The sequence below is a fragment of the Geospiza fortis genome, unplaced genomic scaffold (assembly GCF_000277835.1).
Source record: "Geospiza fortis unplaced genomic scaffold, GeoFor_1.0 scaffold396, whole genome shotgun sequence".
NCBI lineage: Eukaryota > Metazoa > Chordata > Aves > Passeriformes > Thraupidae > Geospiza > Geospiza fortis.
Window position 1 is genome coordinate 928311 of NW_005054345.1, and position 17794 is coordinate 946104.

The window sequence follows — 17794 nt, forward strand, 5'->3', positions numbered from 1 at the left end:
TTGCAGCAGGAACAACTCCTGCTCTGAAGTCAGGCAGAGGCTTGAGCACGAACTGAGTGAGCTAATGTGCAGTGAAAAATATCTAGATGTGCACTCAAAGCATACATAAAAATCAGGGCTTTTTGCCTGGAGTTCAACCACTCAATAGATTTCAACTTCCAAAACGCTGTGCAGCCTTGCTTCAGTCTAGAATGGCTGAAATGAAATATGAAACATGCACTGAATCTGATACACAGGAGTCATTTCCCTGAGCTGCAGACACCCAAACCTTGAGCATTTGTATCTTCCACACCAAAACACCGAATGTGTGTGATGTTAAGTAAATGCTACAGCGTGATTCCAATCAAAAATCCATGTAAAATCAGCCTTTTCTAGGCAGGAATGAGATGAGAAGCCAAGGAACTCACAGAGTCATCTGTGGCAGAAGAAGGCCAACCCTCCCACAGCTGGTGACGGACAGGGATACTGGTCAGGTCATACACATTCCTCTTCACCTGGAAAAAAAATAAAATAAATCAGAACTTGCTCCAAAAAAGGCAGCCAAAGGGCACTGTTTTCACCACAGCACAAGGCTTTTTATTTTTTCTGGTTATTGTAATTTCATTGATAGATTTAATGCATGGACTATGCGGATAAAAATTTCAATACCATCAGTTTAAAGCCTTCTGAATATAAATATTCCGCACAGGTCGGTGTTTTAGAATCATTAAGATATCTCTCAAGTTTTTCCTAAAACTGGTAAATTACATGTACACATGATAACCTTTATGCTAATATTAGTTTTGTTCAGGAGTTTTTGCAGGGAGACTGACCTGGGAACTACGCTTCAATTAAAAAAAAAATTACAACTATATTTTAACTAAAAAAATTGAAACAAGAACACCGAGTCTTTAAGACACAGGATACTGAAGTATCTATTAGCAACTCAAGTGGACTTCATTTTAGTGCTTCCTCACAGCGTCCTTGATGTCTTTGTACAGAAATGTTGCTTCATACTGACCCCACAAAAACCCAAAATGTAACAATCCTGACCTGTGTGATCACAAGGACACAGTTCTTGCTGGTTTCGTTTTCTTGCATTAAAAACCAGGACAAACTGTCCCTGTGAAATATTTATTTTTCAGCTACACACCAGAAATAGTATTATGTTCACAATATAAAACTCTAAAGTGCACTGTTTTTAAATAACAAGTGAAACTTATTTACAGAAACATGAGATCAATAGGACTACATAATATTGTTTTCAAAAAGCCTTCAGAAGTAAAAATAAATAACTCGGAAGTCACATTCCTCAAATTCCCTTTTAATTCCAAAGCACAACAGAAAGGCATTATGAAAAAAACAGTATTTCCCTTCTTTCATTAACTCATCTGTAACTGCACTGAATTCAATAACATTCCTCTGCTATTCTAAGCTTGAAAGGCATGCTCGGGGTAAAGTGTTATGTTGGTATAAAGCACAATGCCAGACTGATGTGCTGGACAAAAGTGATCAAAGTTGAAGTAATTTTAGCCAAGGCACAAGTATTCTGCTGCATTATTCTAGCAGAATGACATCTGTTGAGCAACTCGTCGCAGAATAAACCAGTTGTTCTAGGCAGGCCTGGCTGGGTAGGGGACCATGTAAGACTGATTATAGTAATGTTTGATTAAACAAACTGCTTGAGTTAAGATCATAACTGGATTTGGAATTCATGCCAAAGTAGTCCTCTTTCAAACAACAAGCCACAATCAATTATTTAAGATAAAATAAGCTTGCTTTTAAATAATGATTTGATTTTTGGTTTCTTTGATAATTAGAACACTGTTACGAAAGCAGGCTGTAAAATGTTTTAGAGATTAGAATATTTACCAATTGAGTATTGAAAATCGTTTTTCTTCATTAACTGACCTAATTTATGAAAGCAGACTGTAAAATGTTTAAGAGATTAGAATATCTACCAATTGAGTACAGAAAACCCCTTTTCTTCATTAACTGACCTAATTACAGTTTTAAGCGAAAAAATTCCACGAGGAGGAAAAAGTTCTAAAGATTTCTATAAAGCAGAACTGTGAACTACTCCTTCACTGGGCCAATAAAAATCTACAGCCACACTCTTCACACAACTGAAAACAGCCCAGTAAATGGACAAAGTCTGTGTTAAGGATTTTACTTATAAATTCACTTGGCATTGAGAGGAGGACCGAAATCTTTATGGTGTAAAGCAAACTCTAAATTGCAGTGCCATCCACTGCGCTACATTTATTGGCAAACTTTTTGGTCCTGCACTTTTGATCAGTTTGAAATACAAATTGGTGGCATTGTCTTTGTGCAGCTCAGAATGTCTTTTCATAATGTTCAGATGCCATGGTGACTGGCACATTACTATGGCAGCCACCCTTCAGATTATCATCTCCAGAATATAAGAGATCATTTAAAAACAAATCAAAGGCATATCTATTTGGTTTCACTACTCAACTGTAAACAGTATCAATACAACCATTTAAATAAAAAAGAGAATAAAATAACCCATATATTTCAGATGCAGTCTTACTTGGAAAATCATGTATAATTCCTGCATAATGCCCTGCCTTGCAGTTTTACATTGATGCTGGAAAACCATGTGAAGTTTTACCTTCAGCTCATTTTCACTAGTTTTAGAAGGGAGTTAAAATATTAAACAACTTCTAACATTTTAAGAAAACCCATATGTCAAAGTAGCCAACACACTCAGAAAACTTCCCAGACAGAGGCAGAGTGTTACCTTCCTATCTTTCACTGGTTTCTTTAAACAGATGAACATGTTGCTTTGAAAGAAAGGTTAAACACAAAAGATACACTTTGTTTGCAGATATGAAGCTAATCCAACATTCAAAGTCCTGCCACATTCATATTAGTAAGGATAAAGTGAAGCAAAATGTACCAAAGGGCAAAAAGTCTATACCAGGTACTGTGATGACAACAACCTTCTGGTGATTGCACTGAGCAGGAATAAGTAGCTATTTTCTCATCTCTGAATTAGAAAAATCTGAAACCTGCTCTCAAGAAACAAAGACCTAACACTTACTAAATAATTTCAAAAATTAAATTTATGCTGAATCATTGAAGAACTCTCATGCCTGAATCTGTATCTTTGAATCACAACAAATCACAACAAAGTTTAACAGTAGTTTCCCTCAGGCTGTTTTCAGCTTATGCAGGTACAAAGTTAAGTGAAATAATGTACATAATGAACTTTTGTTAGTCTTATTATTAAATATAATTTATGCAAAGCTGTAAATTGGCTGAGATGCTAAAGACTGTTCCAGGCACATAGGCAGCATGAAAGACAGTGCAAAAATGAGTGCATGAAAGGCAGACAAAAGGAGCAATAAAGTCAGAGGACTGTGAGGAATGTGGAATGTGAGTTGGGGGACGCAGCGAAATGAGATCAGATGCAGACAGTCCAAGGTTGCATGGGGCACTGATGGTACAACAGAAATCTTGACTTTGACATTGGAACAGAGAAGAAGAACCAAATTTAACCAAAATTTTTAGGGGACAGCAATGATATGGATGGGGCAGTGCCAGGGAGAACTCCAAAGTAAGCAAAAGCATTTTGGTGAACAAAGATGGAAAGAAAGGAGGGAAATCTAGCTGAAATGACAGGCTTAAAGATTATAAATTAAAGCCTTTAACATCTCTGCCAGGCAAAATTCCAACATATAGAAAAGGGCACTGGGAATCTGGCAGGAATGGATGGGAAGCAGGGGCAGAATCAACCAAGTTTCTAAGTGTGGAGAAGCATCAAAGGTAATACTATGGTGAATTTGAAAAGATAATGATGTTATCAACAGCTATGAGCAAAAATTGGTTAGATAAAAGGGTGATTTCAGTTAACTGTGGACCAACAAGAATTATTGAAAATATAGAGATGCAAAACTAGAGAGAAGGAATTTCTGAATCAGCACCTCTGCCACAACCTATTGCAATAGATTTGGTCCACAGTAACAGAAGACACAACACACAAACTGGAGAATTAGGAAGGAAAATGACAAACCAAAACAAGTAATCCGTATTTAAAGTGTTCTCATAGCAGAGAAAAAGGATTTGCATTTTATCAGGAAGAGGATATCACCAGCCAAAGGAGAAACCAAATTTCTTAATTACTTTATTTAAAAGTAATTTTTAGCCAGCTCCCCACAGGTGGGACATATTCACATATACTAAAGCAGTGCACTGTGTGAGCCACTACTAACACCCAAACCACAACTCTCAGGTTACTTTACCCAAGACTCATTCAAGGGAAAGGTTCTAAGTCAGCTGCACTCACAATTTTGCTTGTGTCCTTATATTTCCAATACATAATGCAATAAACTACACTATAACATAAAAAACCAAAGGCTATTTAAATCATCAAATTTTAATTTTAGTTTAAGTCTTACTTTAGAAGTAATAGTGCAATTCTAAAGACATCAAATTATAACCTGCATCTCCCTCTAGCAGCTGACTGCTAGAAGTTTAAATTACAGAATGCTTCCAGTTAATGAATTAAGATGTCAGGATTGGGCTATTTTTAAATAACAGCATCTGCTTCTCGCAGATTTTATACCACTGAAGGTCTCTAAGGAAGGCTCACTATGCTATTTACACTTACACATATTCAATTCACTCTGTTGTAATCTAAAGGAAAAAAAATACACTTCCAATGTAAATGTTTAAAATCTATACTGAATGCAAACAAAAAACCTCACCTGCCCAAGTCTATCAGCCAAAAGTCAGCCATGATTCAGCACTTTTCTAAAATGCACAGGAACTCCACTGTGTGTTTTATTAAAATACATTTTCTAATTAATTTTTTATTCCATGTATCTTCCTTTAAATTACTATTTTTGCTTTTAATATCTCTGAAAAAATTCGTCAGCATTTATTAAGTTTTCCCACTTAGTAGGCTAAAGCTTAGAAACCTTGTTTCTTGCTTAATGCAGAATAGAAATGCATTCTATTCTAACATAATTGATTTTAATTCAATGTCCAAATGACATTACTTGCTTATTCTATTATGACAAGTAAAACAGAAACAAATTAAAGTACCAAAACATACATAGCTCATGAAAGTAAGGTTCTCCTCCCTCTCAGGACTGTTTCCTTTTCAAATTAAAAGCAATATGCAATTTCAGGCCTTCCCAAAGGGCCCTAAGAGAATCTGAATGTCCTTTGTAGATCAGGACAAAGCAGAATTCAACATAAATGCCACTAATGCATCCAACTTTAAAGTGTATGGAACAGTGTTTGAACCCAAATAAATCCAATTTAAACTATGTCAAAAATGGGTTGCATTGTACTGTAGCATTCAATAAATACTGGGTCATTAAAAAGCTCAGTGAAATTGTTCCAATTAACTCAGATGTGGAAAATAATGTGCAATTTTTTGGTGACATTTTGCTGATAAGAGTTCAAAAAAGAGAAGATTATATAATATTAATCAGGGAGCAAATGTATTTTCTGATGTTTCCAATTCTAATTTAGAAGACAGTTTGAAGTGCATGAATCTTGCCTGTTGTGGTTGAAAAGGTGGAGTAAGAACTTCATGTACCTAGAGATTAAATGAATATTTTAATGTAAACACCACGTTCAGTTTTGAGAGATGAGACAAGGAGAAACTGGTAACTACTTTGACAGATCAAGGTAAATGCAAAGTTAATGTAGTACTTGGCTATTATGTATTTTAAAATGGGAGAGGGAGGAAAACTTTCAGGAGAAAGAATCTGTAAGCAGACAGTAACCTTAGTAGAGAGATGACTCACCAAAGCAGTTTAGTAAAAACATCTCATTTAGGAAAACAAGGCACTAAATATGAGGTATTAGCATCACTTCCAGAAAGGGATGTGGATTCTCTACTCCCCAGCCAAGCACTTGTAGCCTCACTCCCCCAGATTCACATCCATCATAATGTGTCATCAAACTAAATCCAAAAAACCCCTATTAATTCTATTTCATTTATATAAATTCTTGATGACTACAGCTACTCCAAATAACTTCTGTGAAATACTACTGGCAGACTTTAAATGTTCTAAATGCAGAAAATAAACTAGTTTTTCCTTAGCTAGCTGGCTGTGCCCTGTCCTCTTGTCCTACAGCTTCCATGGTGACACACCTTCCATGACACCATCTACTCACTTCACAGCCCCACTGAGCAACTGCATTTCTGAGCTGTAACACTCATTCTGATAATTTTTGAAATTTTTGTCAACCAGGAGTTATCAGAACTTCATCCAGTTTGGGAATGACCAGGTTATTTAAAAATTCATGAAGTATAATAACACCTAAATTCACTACACTTTATAAGCTTTTGTAAAGAAGTGTTTGGCAGTTACCTTTCAGCAATAGAAGTAATATTGTGAATAAATTATTTTCATAGATTTCACAATTATTCATACTTCATTATCTCCTATTTCATTAATTTGAGCTCCTATTTTAAACCTCTTTCAAACCAACCATTCTTGGATGTAATTTGACCTTTTTTAATGGATCTGTGCCAAGAGTGTATCTCACATTACAGCCTACAATAAAATGGCTTATTAGGCAATACTAGCATAATTTTGGTTAAAACCTGCAAATTTTGAAACAGAAAATAGAAGTAAGGTTACAGCTAAATTTTACTGAATCTTCTGATGTGTGAACTTCTGATTGCCTCATGCAATACATATATATATATATATATGTGTGTGTGTGTGTGTTTAAATATATAAATATATACACATACTTACAACACAATCTGAACACATGAGTGCCCCAAGCACGAGATGTTCCCTCAAATGCTTAGCAAGATACTTTCCCAACCTCAGCTTCCTATCCAGACAATTTTGAGAATTAATCTGAGCTCTCTTCAAGCTACCAGATGCTACTTTTTGCCACTGCTTTGGATCAGCCTTTTCATGGGCTGATGTTAAGGTGGCAAATGTTAAGTACATTTACCATGTTATATTATACACTATATTAAAATTCTATACACAGCTGATTGTCTTTAAAATATAAGTTTAGTTCTCAATGCCTGTTTTCTGACAGCACACATGCATGCTTTAATTCTGTAAAACAAAGAAACCCCTTTGCTGATCTCCACCTTTAAATCCCTAAAATCAGCTATCCTTCTAGAGCAGCATTACTGCTAAATGCAAGGTACAATCTTCTGAACTTGATGCTGAAGTTCCAGGGTGCTGCTATATGGCCTGCACTGTGCAAAGGTTCAGCTCACATAATTATCATTATTCATTGCTTGTAGTGCCTAGGAGACCTAATTGTGATAATCCCCTCTGAACTTTAAACTGCATGACCCTTTGATTTTTTTAATAGAAGGTTAAAAGAAGAAACAAATTCCTATAGAAGGAGAAGGGAAAACACATTCTTAAGAAATTGGGGCAAGAGACATGAGTATTTTTAAAAAATCATTTTAGCAGCACACAAGCATGAGTTTGAAATGGGGTATGAAAGAATTAAGAGTGTGAGCTAGCTGTGACATTAGAGATTGAAAGGAAGATGTGATTAGGGTTAAAAGAGATCAAACAACAAAGACTTACTGCCAAAACAATTTTACAAATGTATTTGAAAACGCCTTACTAACACTTCTACTAACAAAACAAAACTACTGATAATACCTCAAGTTTGTTTATTTGCTTGTTTGATTGTTTGAAATGCACTGACACAGAAAAGACATATTTTGAAGTCCTAGCTTGTTTTTCCATTCAGAAGGAATGGTCATTTGAGAAAATACCACTTATTAGCTTCCTAAATGACCCAACTTTTACCTGACCTCTATGCACATGATGAAGGACAAAAGGCAACTGCTCCTCAGGCATCCATTACCACATCACCATCAACAGGCAAAACATTCAGTTGCAATATGAAGGGTAAATGCAGTTTCTAATATTTTTACCCCCAAGGTCCCAATTCCAGTTGATTTTATGTCCTGAAATGTCCTGAGATTGCCAAACACCTTGACGCTTATTGATCATGAAGTTAAGTATGTGCCAAGAGCATTAACTTTGATCCAAGCTATTCAAAATTGGTATGAAAACACAATTTCAACTATTAAATATACATTCTGTCCATCCTAACATCTCTACTCCACTGGGTAATGGTAAAATATGAACTAAAGCTGGGAAGTAAGACAAAATCTCCACGTCTGGTGGGGCCTGGTCCCACCCTGTCCACATCACTTGTGCATATTTTCAGTTACAGCACAGTGATTCTCGTGGATATAGTCAGGCTCCCACTCAAAAGGACATTAAAGATTGTTTCTAGGGTCTGAATCATCACTAGAAATAAAAGAGAGAGTCAATGTGACTCTTGCAGTGGAAAGATCTGTCACCTTTTCACAGCTGTCATGTTCAAATGAACAAAAAAAATGTAGGCAGATGTATTTCTAGTCAAACATCCACATCTTCATTTAAAAAGTAACTGGTCTGCAACAGCCCAAGTGTAATAAATCCATAAATTGGTCTTTGGTCACTTCCCTACTTGGGAATATTCAGGGGTTTCAAAAGTAATCACTCAAACCAACGAATGGTAGAACAAATGGTCATTTTAGGAAGTAAGGAGAAGAATGGAAGTTAAAGATCCAATTCTTACTGTTTAATCATAGATACATATAGGGGGAAAGAGGGAAAAAACCAAAACTTAATCAAAAAACTCCCACTTACAAGTTTCTTTTCACTTTGGTTCAATGAGAGAAGGAATCCTATCACCTCCCCCAAATCTCAGCTTATGACTCCAAGAAATACTCTCCTGAACACATTTCACTGATTAACAGTATCCTCCACTCCTACCCAACTACATTTCAATATAGAAACTGATTCAGTTTCAGTCTTAAAAAATGCATAAACCACATTTGCTTCAGAGCAAGCCTTATTTTAAGTGATAAGCCTACCCATTTTGGTGTAAGAAAGAGAACATCACAAAATCAGTATTTTCTCATCTGCTTTTACTTGTTTTCTAGACAATCAATAAAATAAACCTTTGGGAGAGGCCATATTTTCTTTCTCCTAGAGACAACATAAAATCTATTCCAAATTTTTGTAAATGGTCAATAATTATAAAGTATTCACAAATTTACACATTATATGAAAAATAGTTTAATCTATCAACTTTGAGAAGCTAAGTACCACAGTCATGCAGAGAGTTGGGAAGCACTTTCACATACAGAAATTCTCCAATACCTCTCCCTTCAGTGTTTTACTTCTCTCTTCCTTCCACTTTTACACTTAAAGGTCACAGCAAACCTGCTGCTCAGTAAGGAGAGATGGGCAGACTCACCCTGCAGCCCTTTTATTCCTAGGAACAGCACACAAGGTGCATCTAGAAAGGAAGATGAGCCACAGATATAAAATGTCTTGTGCATTACATCGATTTTCCAAAGCAAAAATTCTGTGCAAGGTGCATTTTCTCTGAAGATTCTCTGGTATTAGCACCAAAAAAAGAAGATGGGTCATCCAGAAACCCATCAGTAATTCAAGTGCTGACTTCCTTGGTTCACTTCAGTTGTTGGTATCAGGTATTTGACAGTGAAAGCTCTGTAGGATGTCAGCTTAAAGTAAACTGTGACATCTTTTCTCAGTCACTGTAACTATGAATTTAATAAATTCTTTGATGTGGTTGTATTTGAATAGGTATTCTATTAATGTTATTCTGAATTCAAGTTAAACTATAAAACAATGTTCATTGAGCTGTCAGTCAAATTTCTACTAACAAAAACATTTCTGGGTGCTTCCTCCATTTCATCCTTGTGTCTACCAAATCAAAACTTCTTTAGGGGTTCTTATACTGACAATATTCAGAAGTAAATTGAAATTGATTTCTGCTTTAACAGTGGAAAAGAATTGCTGACAAACCTTCACAGTGGGTTTTAAGAATATTAACCAACACACATCAATTACAAATACAGTTACTAATATTGCTACATTTAAGATATATGCATGTAAGGTGCAGATTATACTATTAGCAGCTCTCCTATATACACATACAATTTTAGAAAGAGAATTCAGTCTATTTAGCAATTCACTAACAAAGCTATTCCTTAGCTCATCCCTGCCATAACCTGCTCTATTCAGAAACATATGGGAAAAGACATTAAATAACCAGTGAAAACCATGGACTTCTGGTATTAGTGCTACACATTGCATACCCCTATTCATTATTCCACCTCCCTTGTTTAATCTATCATTAAGACTCAGTGACCCTACACTAAATTTAAAGCAGATCCTTCCTTCCTCCCATGCCTAAATTCACATACTTTTCTAGTTGGGGATGCCCTCAAGTATTAGCCACTCTACAGGGTTTCTCTAATCTCAGCTCTGAACTATGTTGTGCTATAGAAGCAAGAAATTGCTGGTTTACATCTTTAACTATGGAATCTTCCACCCAAAAAATCCCCTCCTTTACTTAATAAGATAGAGGAAAATCTTTCATGTAGAACATATTTAACATGTTTAAAAATGATATATTTTCTTCTCTATGATGTAGAATAAAAGTTGTAAAGTATATTATTTTAAAGCACTGCTTCCCTGAACTTGTGTCCCAAATATAATTGCATTGAAAACAATTTTAAAGCTTTCAAAATTTATTGTTACATTGTAGAAAAGCTAGATCTTTATTTGTATCCAAAATCAATATGAAAGAGGTTTCTAATAAACAATTTTTTTAAAAAATAAAGCAAGAGGATGACCAAATACCAGATATTTGACTTGCTTTTGTTTTTTAACATAGGAACCAAAACCATACAAAAATATTAAAATCTCGACCTCTCTCTTTTAACTGACAGGTTTCAGTGTAACAGTAATGGCAGTACAGGTGAAAACATACCATGAGTTTTCTGAGTGAGGGACAAGAATCTTTACTGTTGCCATCTATAGTATTTGCCAACTGTAGCCCTGCCTTCCTCTTCCACAAAAAGGTGAACATTAATCTGCACCACAATTTTAAAAAATTAAAGATACTAAGACTGTGAGTGAATCAGAGATGAAATTCCATTGAGTTGACAAAATAAGTCAGGCAAAGGTACAATCCAATATAGATTTTTATGTCTACCAAAAGAAGCCATACAAATTTGTTTTGGTTGCCTGAGTAGTACTACTTTTAGTGTATTTAAAAATGTTTAACCACATTTCCTCAGAAAATAGAATTAAGTTGAAAAAAGCAGCTGCAGCCTGGCCAAATAGCCCAAATTGCATTCTCTCTGGCTCTTTTTTCTTTCCTTTAAGTCTTTTCCCCAAACAAGTCAGTACTTGAACAATTATGTATGAGTCGTATGTACTTGTAGAATACAAAAAGGTGATGGGAAAAGCAAATTAGTAAGGTTCAAATTGTCATGTTATCAGATAACAGAAAAATATTAGGAACAGTTAAAATAAACACACCAAGCCAAGAGCAACACTAGAAAACCTGAAATCTAAGTTCTACACAGGTGCAGACATGGGAAGATGAAGGGAAAGTGTTACTGGAGAATGAAAATAAACAGTTACTGTGAACTCTATGGATCAGTTTGAAGACGAAAATTATCTGGAAGCCTCTCAAGTGAAGAACTTCTTTTTACAAACAGCAGGACTTTCATGAAGAAAAGAAGTGCTGCTAAGGCCCCAGTCCTGCAACCTCTGGTTCAGGCATTTTTCCTGAACTGGACTGGCTTTCAGACCTGGACTGCCTAAATCAAAAATACAAGCAGTTTACAATATTGAAGTCTACAATATTGAAATCACATTTTCCTTTAGAATTCCAAAATATTAGAAGAAAACTACATTATCTTGTCCCTCTAAGAGAAGTGCACACCTCAGTCTCTCTCAATGCAACGAGTTCATTTACTGTATCTTCAACAGCAGCCACCCTCATGAATAGTCTGGTCTGAGCAACCCAGAAGCACACTAAGCTCTTCCAAAAAATGATGGAAGAGTCATTATTTCTTGAATATACTACCAAATGCAATTTCATTAGTGTTTGACCAAAACACTACAGGAGTTACCTCTTCTGCAGATTCCACTCACAAAGCTCACAATTCATTTGATGCAGAACAACAGAAAACTTAATGATCACTTCAGAAAATGGGCTAATATAAAGCTATTCTGACGATTTTCACTATTCAATTGTGCAAACTTGTCATCTCACTGAAATGGAAAGATTTGAATAAAGGTCAACTTAATTAATTAAACATATGTATTATTTTCTCCACACTTTTCTGTCTTACCTTGACATGCAATTCTATATCTATTAAATAAGCAGTAAATAACCTTGACATGCAATTCTATATCTACTAAATATGCAGTAAATACTATTCCATTTAATGAAAAAAAAAACGTTAAATTACAGATCTGTGAATCTCAGTAACTCATTTCCCCAAAACATCTCCAATATGGCACAGAAAAAACATAGTCTTCATCAGAATTCCTTTAACTAAAACTAGAAACTATGTATTACAAAACAAGATTTGCAGACAACAAATATTAAGATCTGAAAAGATCTATTCGGCTCAAATTAACACATTCCTAAAAATCAAAGCAAAATTCATCCTCACTTTCATTCCTGTTACAGAATTGTCACCTCAATAGCCAATAAAAAGAAAGAACTAATGAGGTATTTCAGTATCTCCCAAAGAAATATTTTCAGCTCTGTTTTTCTTTTAAGTGCTTGAAAGGAAAAGAGTAATGAATTGCTCCCACACAGTCTTTTTATTATTCTGTTATAGCAACAAGAGAGTTACACTGAGTCTTTATCTTTCACATAGTCCCAGGTATTTTTTTGTCTCACTGCAACAATGACAAAGGAAGCAGACCAGGAAGAACAGTTATTTATCAGCACCAGGGAGGTGCTGCTTGAAGCAGCAAATGTCCTTGTTTCTACTAATGGCTAACAGGGTGAGATGACAGATTTACTGGGTAACTAAGTGATATCTGAGAGCTCTGCACTAATATCCAGACAACAATCCAATATACCTTGGAAACAAGTTTCCACAATAGACAAGGATCTAGACTTCTACCAAAAACCAGGTCATTCAGCTGTATCCTGCAGTTTCCAGGACTACTACTCTCTTTCAGGACGAACATCCCCTGCTGGAGACAAGCAAGCATCCTCTGGCCCTGAAATCATCCACATTCATCAATGGGACCATGGATTTGAGATGGGGAAGAAAAATCTGTTAAAGTCCAGCAATAACAAGCTGGAAACTTGAGGAAAGAACTGAGATTTCACTGGTTACTCACCTGCACAGAGACTATGCCCTGGACATAAAGTGTTTCAAACAGGACCATGAAATCATAATCACTTCTCTCATGCTCTACATGAGAATACTTAGAAGAAAATTAATTAGAGGCACATCCAACAGATCAATCTATATAACAAGCAGGCTAAAGAGACTTAAGGACTTGAATAGATTCATCAGCATTTTTTTTGGTGTATGTGGGAATAGATCAGCCTTGAGTAACTACAACCTGGACAGTTTTGAAGATATCCTCCCAGCCTGCTCCTTAGAAATTTTCCAAATCAGTGGGACCCACGACCCTTAGGCAATCACACAGATGCAGAAGAAGGGAAATTGGCGTTTCCTGACAGGCCAAAGAAAGAGAGAAGTCAGGAGTCTGATCATTTATTAAAGTGTGATCACCACCATGACACTGTGGTGTGTGAGGCTTAAGCACACAAATACCAATATCAATTATCACTTACCAATAGCAGCTGAAAAATATTTCATAAAGAGCTTGTGATCCTGCCAGTGAGCTGGCACTTACTCACCAATCACCAGAAAAGGGTCAGAAAGCTATGGATCTATCCAGTCACATGGAAGGCAAGACTGATGACAATAAATTTGGGGAATTTAAGTTGCAGACTTGTGTTTTTAAGCAACACATGCAAGAACAGCAGTCCTGACTCAGTAAGAACCAAAAACGTTGAGTTACAGTGCACACAGACAGGAATCTGGCACAGAATGACCTCCTTCAGCAGCAAAACCAGCTCAGTAACATTAAAACTCTCCACATGAATGCAAAAATAAAGGCTTTTTGGAAATTTTTAGATACTTTTTAAGACACTTTTTTTTGACACTTTTAAAGATAAGTATCATCATCTATTTTGCATATTTCAAACAGTTCCTGTAAATTCCTTTTCCCTTGAAATAAGAGGCCATTACTAAAGCCCAATGGATCAGAAGTCCCAGAAAAGGTTTGCCTGCAGATGTGTCATGAAAACAAATTCCTGAAAAGCAACAGGAAAACACATGGCAGGGATGGCACAAAGCCAACAAAAAGCTAAAGAGCTGCTGGTCATGGTGTCACAGCAACAGGCATTTTAAATTGTAATTCCAGAGCAGGAGAAATTGCTGGAATCTGTCACCAAAGCTACGCAGAAAATGGAGAGATGAGATTGGAAGGGAATTAAGTCATCTCTTTCCAAAATTTTCAAAACTGCTTGAAAGTATGGACTGAGAGATCAGCTACTAAATGGAAGTTCAACTATGGTGGCTTTGGCAGTGACGATAACCCAAGGACTCTACCATGATTTGCAAGGAAGTTGTGGAAGCTGGAAGTCATTCAAAGACATCTGCAGTTAGTTCTGCCACACATCTCTGACCTTGTTGTAGACTCTGCAATCATGGAATCAACCTATGCCTGAAGAAAAACCCTCAGTCACCCACTGAAATTCAAAAGTTCAGTTATGTAAGTGATGAAAAAAAAATCCTGTTTCTAGATTTTGGTATACAGGCAATGTCAGAAAAACAGGAAGTTTCTGGTTTTATCATCACCTCTTTGAGACTGACATCCCAGATCTGATCCGTGGAAATAGGTCATTAAAAGACTAGAATCTGGGATTGAGATTTTGAGGATATGCTAATGTCACATTATCTTTAAAATGCTCACAATTGCATGAGAGACATTAGCCTTGGGAAAGATGTAAAATTACTCTGTAAGAAAGCTGCAATGCCACCCAAGTAAACAAGATGAACAGTAGAAATTACAACTTTACCCTTTTGTTTTTCAGTATCTGCCTCTGATTCAGAAGATCTTAAGGCATTTTTACCAAGCAGGGATAGAGGAGGACAGAAATGCACATTTCAGAATAAAAACTGTGTAGAAATACTTGCAAATTAAATGCCTCTTTTTACTTTCATCAGAGCTTTCCTTTCAAAAAAGAATCAATAATGCTTCAGAAGAGTAAATCATGTGCAGTTTGCTCTTCCTGCATCAGCATCAGTGCCAATTAAATTCTGAACCTTAAATCTTTATTGTTTCCTATTAGCTGCTAACTAGAAGGAACACAGTGATTTTCTGAGATCCCAGGCTGAGACTTGCCACAGCAGCAGTTAGAAAAAAAATGATCTTGTTTTGACTTGTCTGCTGGGTAAACTTGACATTGAAGCTCCATGGTGGAAAATAAATACATAATACCAAGATGTTAATTTTACAGCAACACTTAACTCTTGTGACCACAATTAACACTCAGGGAGGGGAAAAAAAAAAGCCATTGACAGGTCTGCCTGGCTCCTGCTTCTGCACTGCTTCCCAGGCTCCCTCTCAGCAGTGGCTCAGCTCCTGCACAAGCCAGGCTGGCACTGACCCCAGGGGCTGCCTTCAAAGCAGCACGAGGGGAGGGAGAGGGGAGCAGGATGGCAGGGAGGTAAAAGCAGCTGTCAAATGACATTGACTCCCAGCTAGGATCCAAAACAGAAGTCCAAGAGCAAAGGGCTGCTGAGAACAGCTCATCCTCTCCTCCTCCCTCTCCCAGCCTCAAGCTCTAGGAACACTTCTAGGAGGGCAGGACATGAATGAGTTCCAGAGAACAGCAACAGTTTTGTGGGAACCACCTCCTATTTCTAAGGCAGGATTTGCCTTAGAATTATGATGCTACAAGGTCTTCATTTGTTATAATATGACCAAAATGGTGCATTTTTGGGAATAAAGCTACATTTGTTTTGCATCAACACTGCCCCAAATCCCTCATTCCACTGCCTGAGAGCACAGAACCACTATTGCAACACTGAACTTCTCCAAAATACCATGAACCTCATGATACAGTACTCTTAGATCTTTTCCAGAACAGTGACATTTATCACTACACTGGAAAAAGAACTAAAAGAAAACCCCAACAAGTCATAATTTTAACAGTGGAAGAACATGGATATCATGGGTAGAGAAATTAATAGTGTCAGCATGTTGCTATTTATGATATGAATATTAAACTTTCTAGTAATTTCTAATATATCAAGGTATTACTTTCTAGCAATTCCTAATACTACACTTAAATTGCCAAGCAGTCAAAGAAGAACGTGCAAAACAGACTTTTTTTTATCCTATTCCAACTGCATTACAGTAAGCTGGCGATGATTCACATATGGGAGAACAAAAGCATGCAAGGAATTAAGAAACAGATTTTAAAAAGCCCGAGAAGCTTTTTTTTTTTTTGGTGGGGTTTTTTTTTTTTCTTTTTTTTTCTTTTTTTTTTTGTTTTTTTTGTTTTTTTTGGTTTTTTTTTGTCTGTGGAAACATCCAAGGACAAAGGACGGATCCAAAGTCCTTTTGGTTGAAGAAGAAAGTCATCATGGAAAGAAATCCCTGAGGGGACACTAAAACCTTGAAGAACAGCTTTTTTTACTTACTAATGTAATAAAGATAACAATTTGCTGCAAGAAATCAATAAAGACTATGGAATCAAAATGGCAACCTCAAGAAAGGCCAAATAACTACTGACCAAACCCAACTAGATTCAAGGACATAAATGCCTATCAAACCTTAATAATTAAGTAATAAATCCCTTTAAATCAATACATTTGGAAGACTAATTCAAAATTACTTAAGAAACAGATAACACTCAATTAAAATACAGAGCACATAATATGTAAACACCAAGCACAAAAGTTTATTAATTGTTATATACTTCTCATGTATTTGCACTACACTCATATTTCAAATGCAAATATTAATTTGGAGAGAAATACCTACTGTATATGCACACACTGAAACAGTTTGCTCAGCTATACTGCATCAATGGTTGTTTGACAAGTTAGAGCATCACAAGCTGCTCATTTACATATTCAGCTACTCTCTCTGGTTTTTCCTTGAGAATAAATTAATAAAACAGATCCATACTAACAGCTTCTCCTCTCAACCACAAGCATACTCTCAGTTATGCAAATTCAGTGTATAAAATGTATACCAACAAAATGACATCAAAAATGTAAAAATAATTCCTGTCTAATTCCTAAGAATGTGTAATATTTTTAACTATGACAATTAACACCTGCAATAAAGAATTAGTTGATAGAAAGAATTTCCATTACATAGTCACATAATAATTAGTGAAAATGCAGTCTCTGAAATATTAACATGCACTATACTGACACACAAGCATAGCTTTCAAGTATAATTCAACACACAAACATTCTGCAAAAACAGCATAAAAAGAACGGTACTTTAAAAGTTTCTGACTCACAGTATATTTTTTCTGTATTGCATTGTTAGGACAAAATAGTACTTAAAAAAGTTAGGCCAGATATAGATATTTCATTTAAACAAGTAGAAATTAAGAAATTCATAAAAGCTGTTTTCATTAAAACCTACAAAATTCAATAAAGCAGAGGATGAAAGGCAGAAATCAGAAAGCAGTACAAAAGAAACATGTATGTGAGCAAGCAAAAAAATTAAAGAAACAGAAGGAAAAAACCTGAAAAAGAAGATGAAAAATAAGAAGAGAAAAAGACACTGTTTACTAAACAAGCAAAAGGACCTATAGAGTTAAAAATTCAATTGGGTGACTGTAGATTTTGTAAGCCATGTCTGAGTGATCCTAGATCTGACCTAAAAAC

General features: G+C 35.8%; 1 protein-coding gene across 1 annotated transcript in view; it reads right to left on the reverse strand.

Annotated features, from left to right (window-relative positions):
- Positions 1-17794, reverse strand: part of FAF1 (Fas associated factor 1) — a 146801-nt gene that overhangs the window by 69876 nt on the left and 59131 nt on the right. The window contains exon 8 of the mRNA XM_005422936.3: positions 408-494. Within this exon, the coding sequence (XP_005422993.2) occupies positions 408-494 (87 nt within the window). The remainder of the gene's footprint in view (positions 1-407; positions 495-17794) is intronic.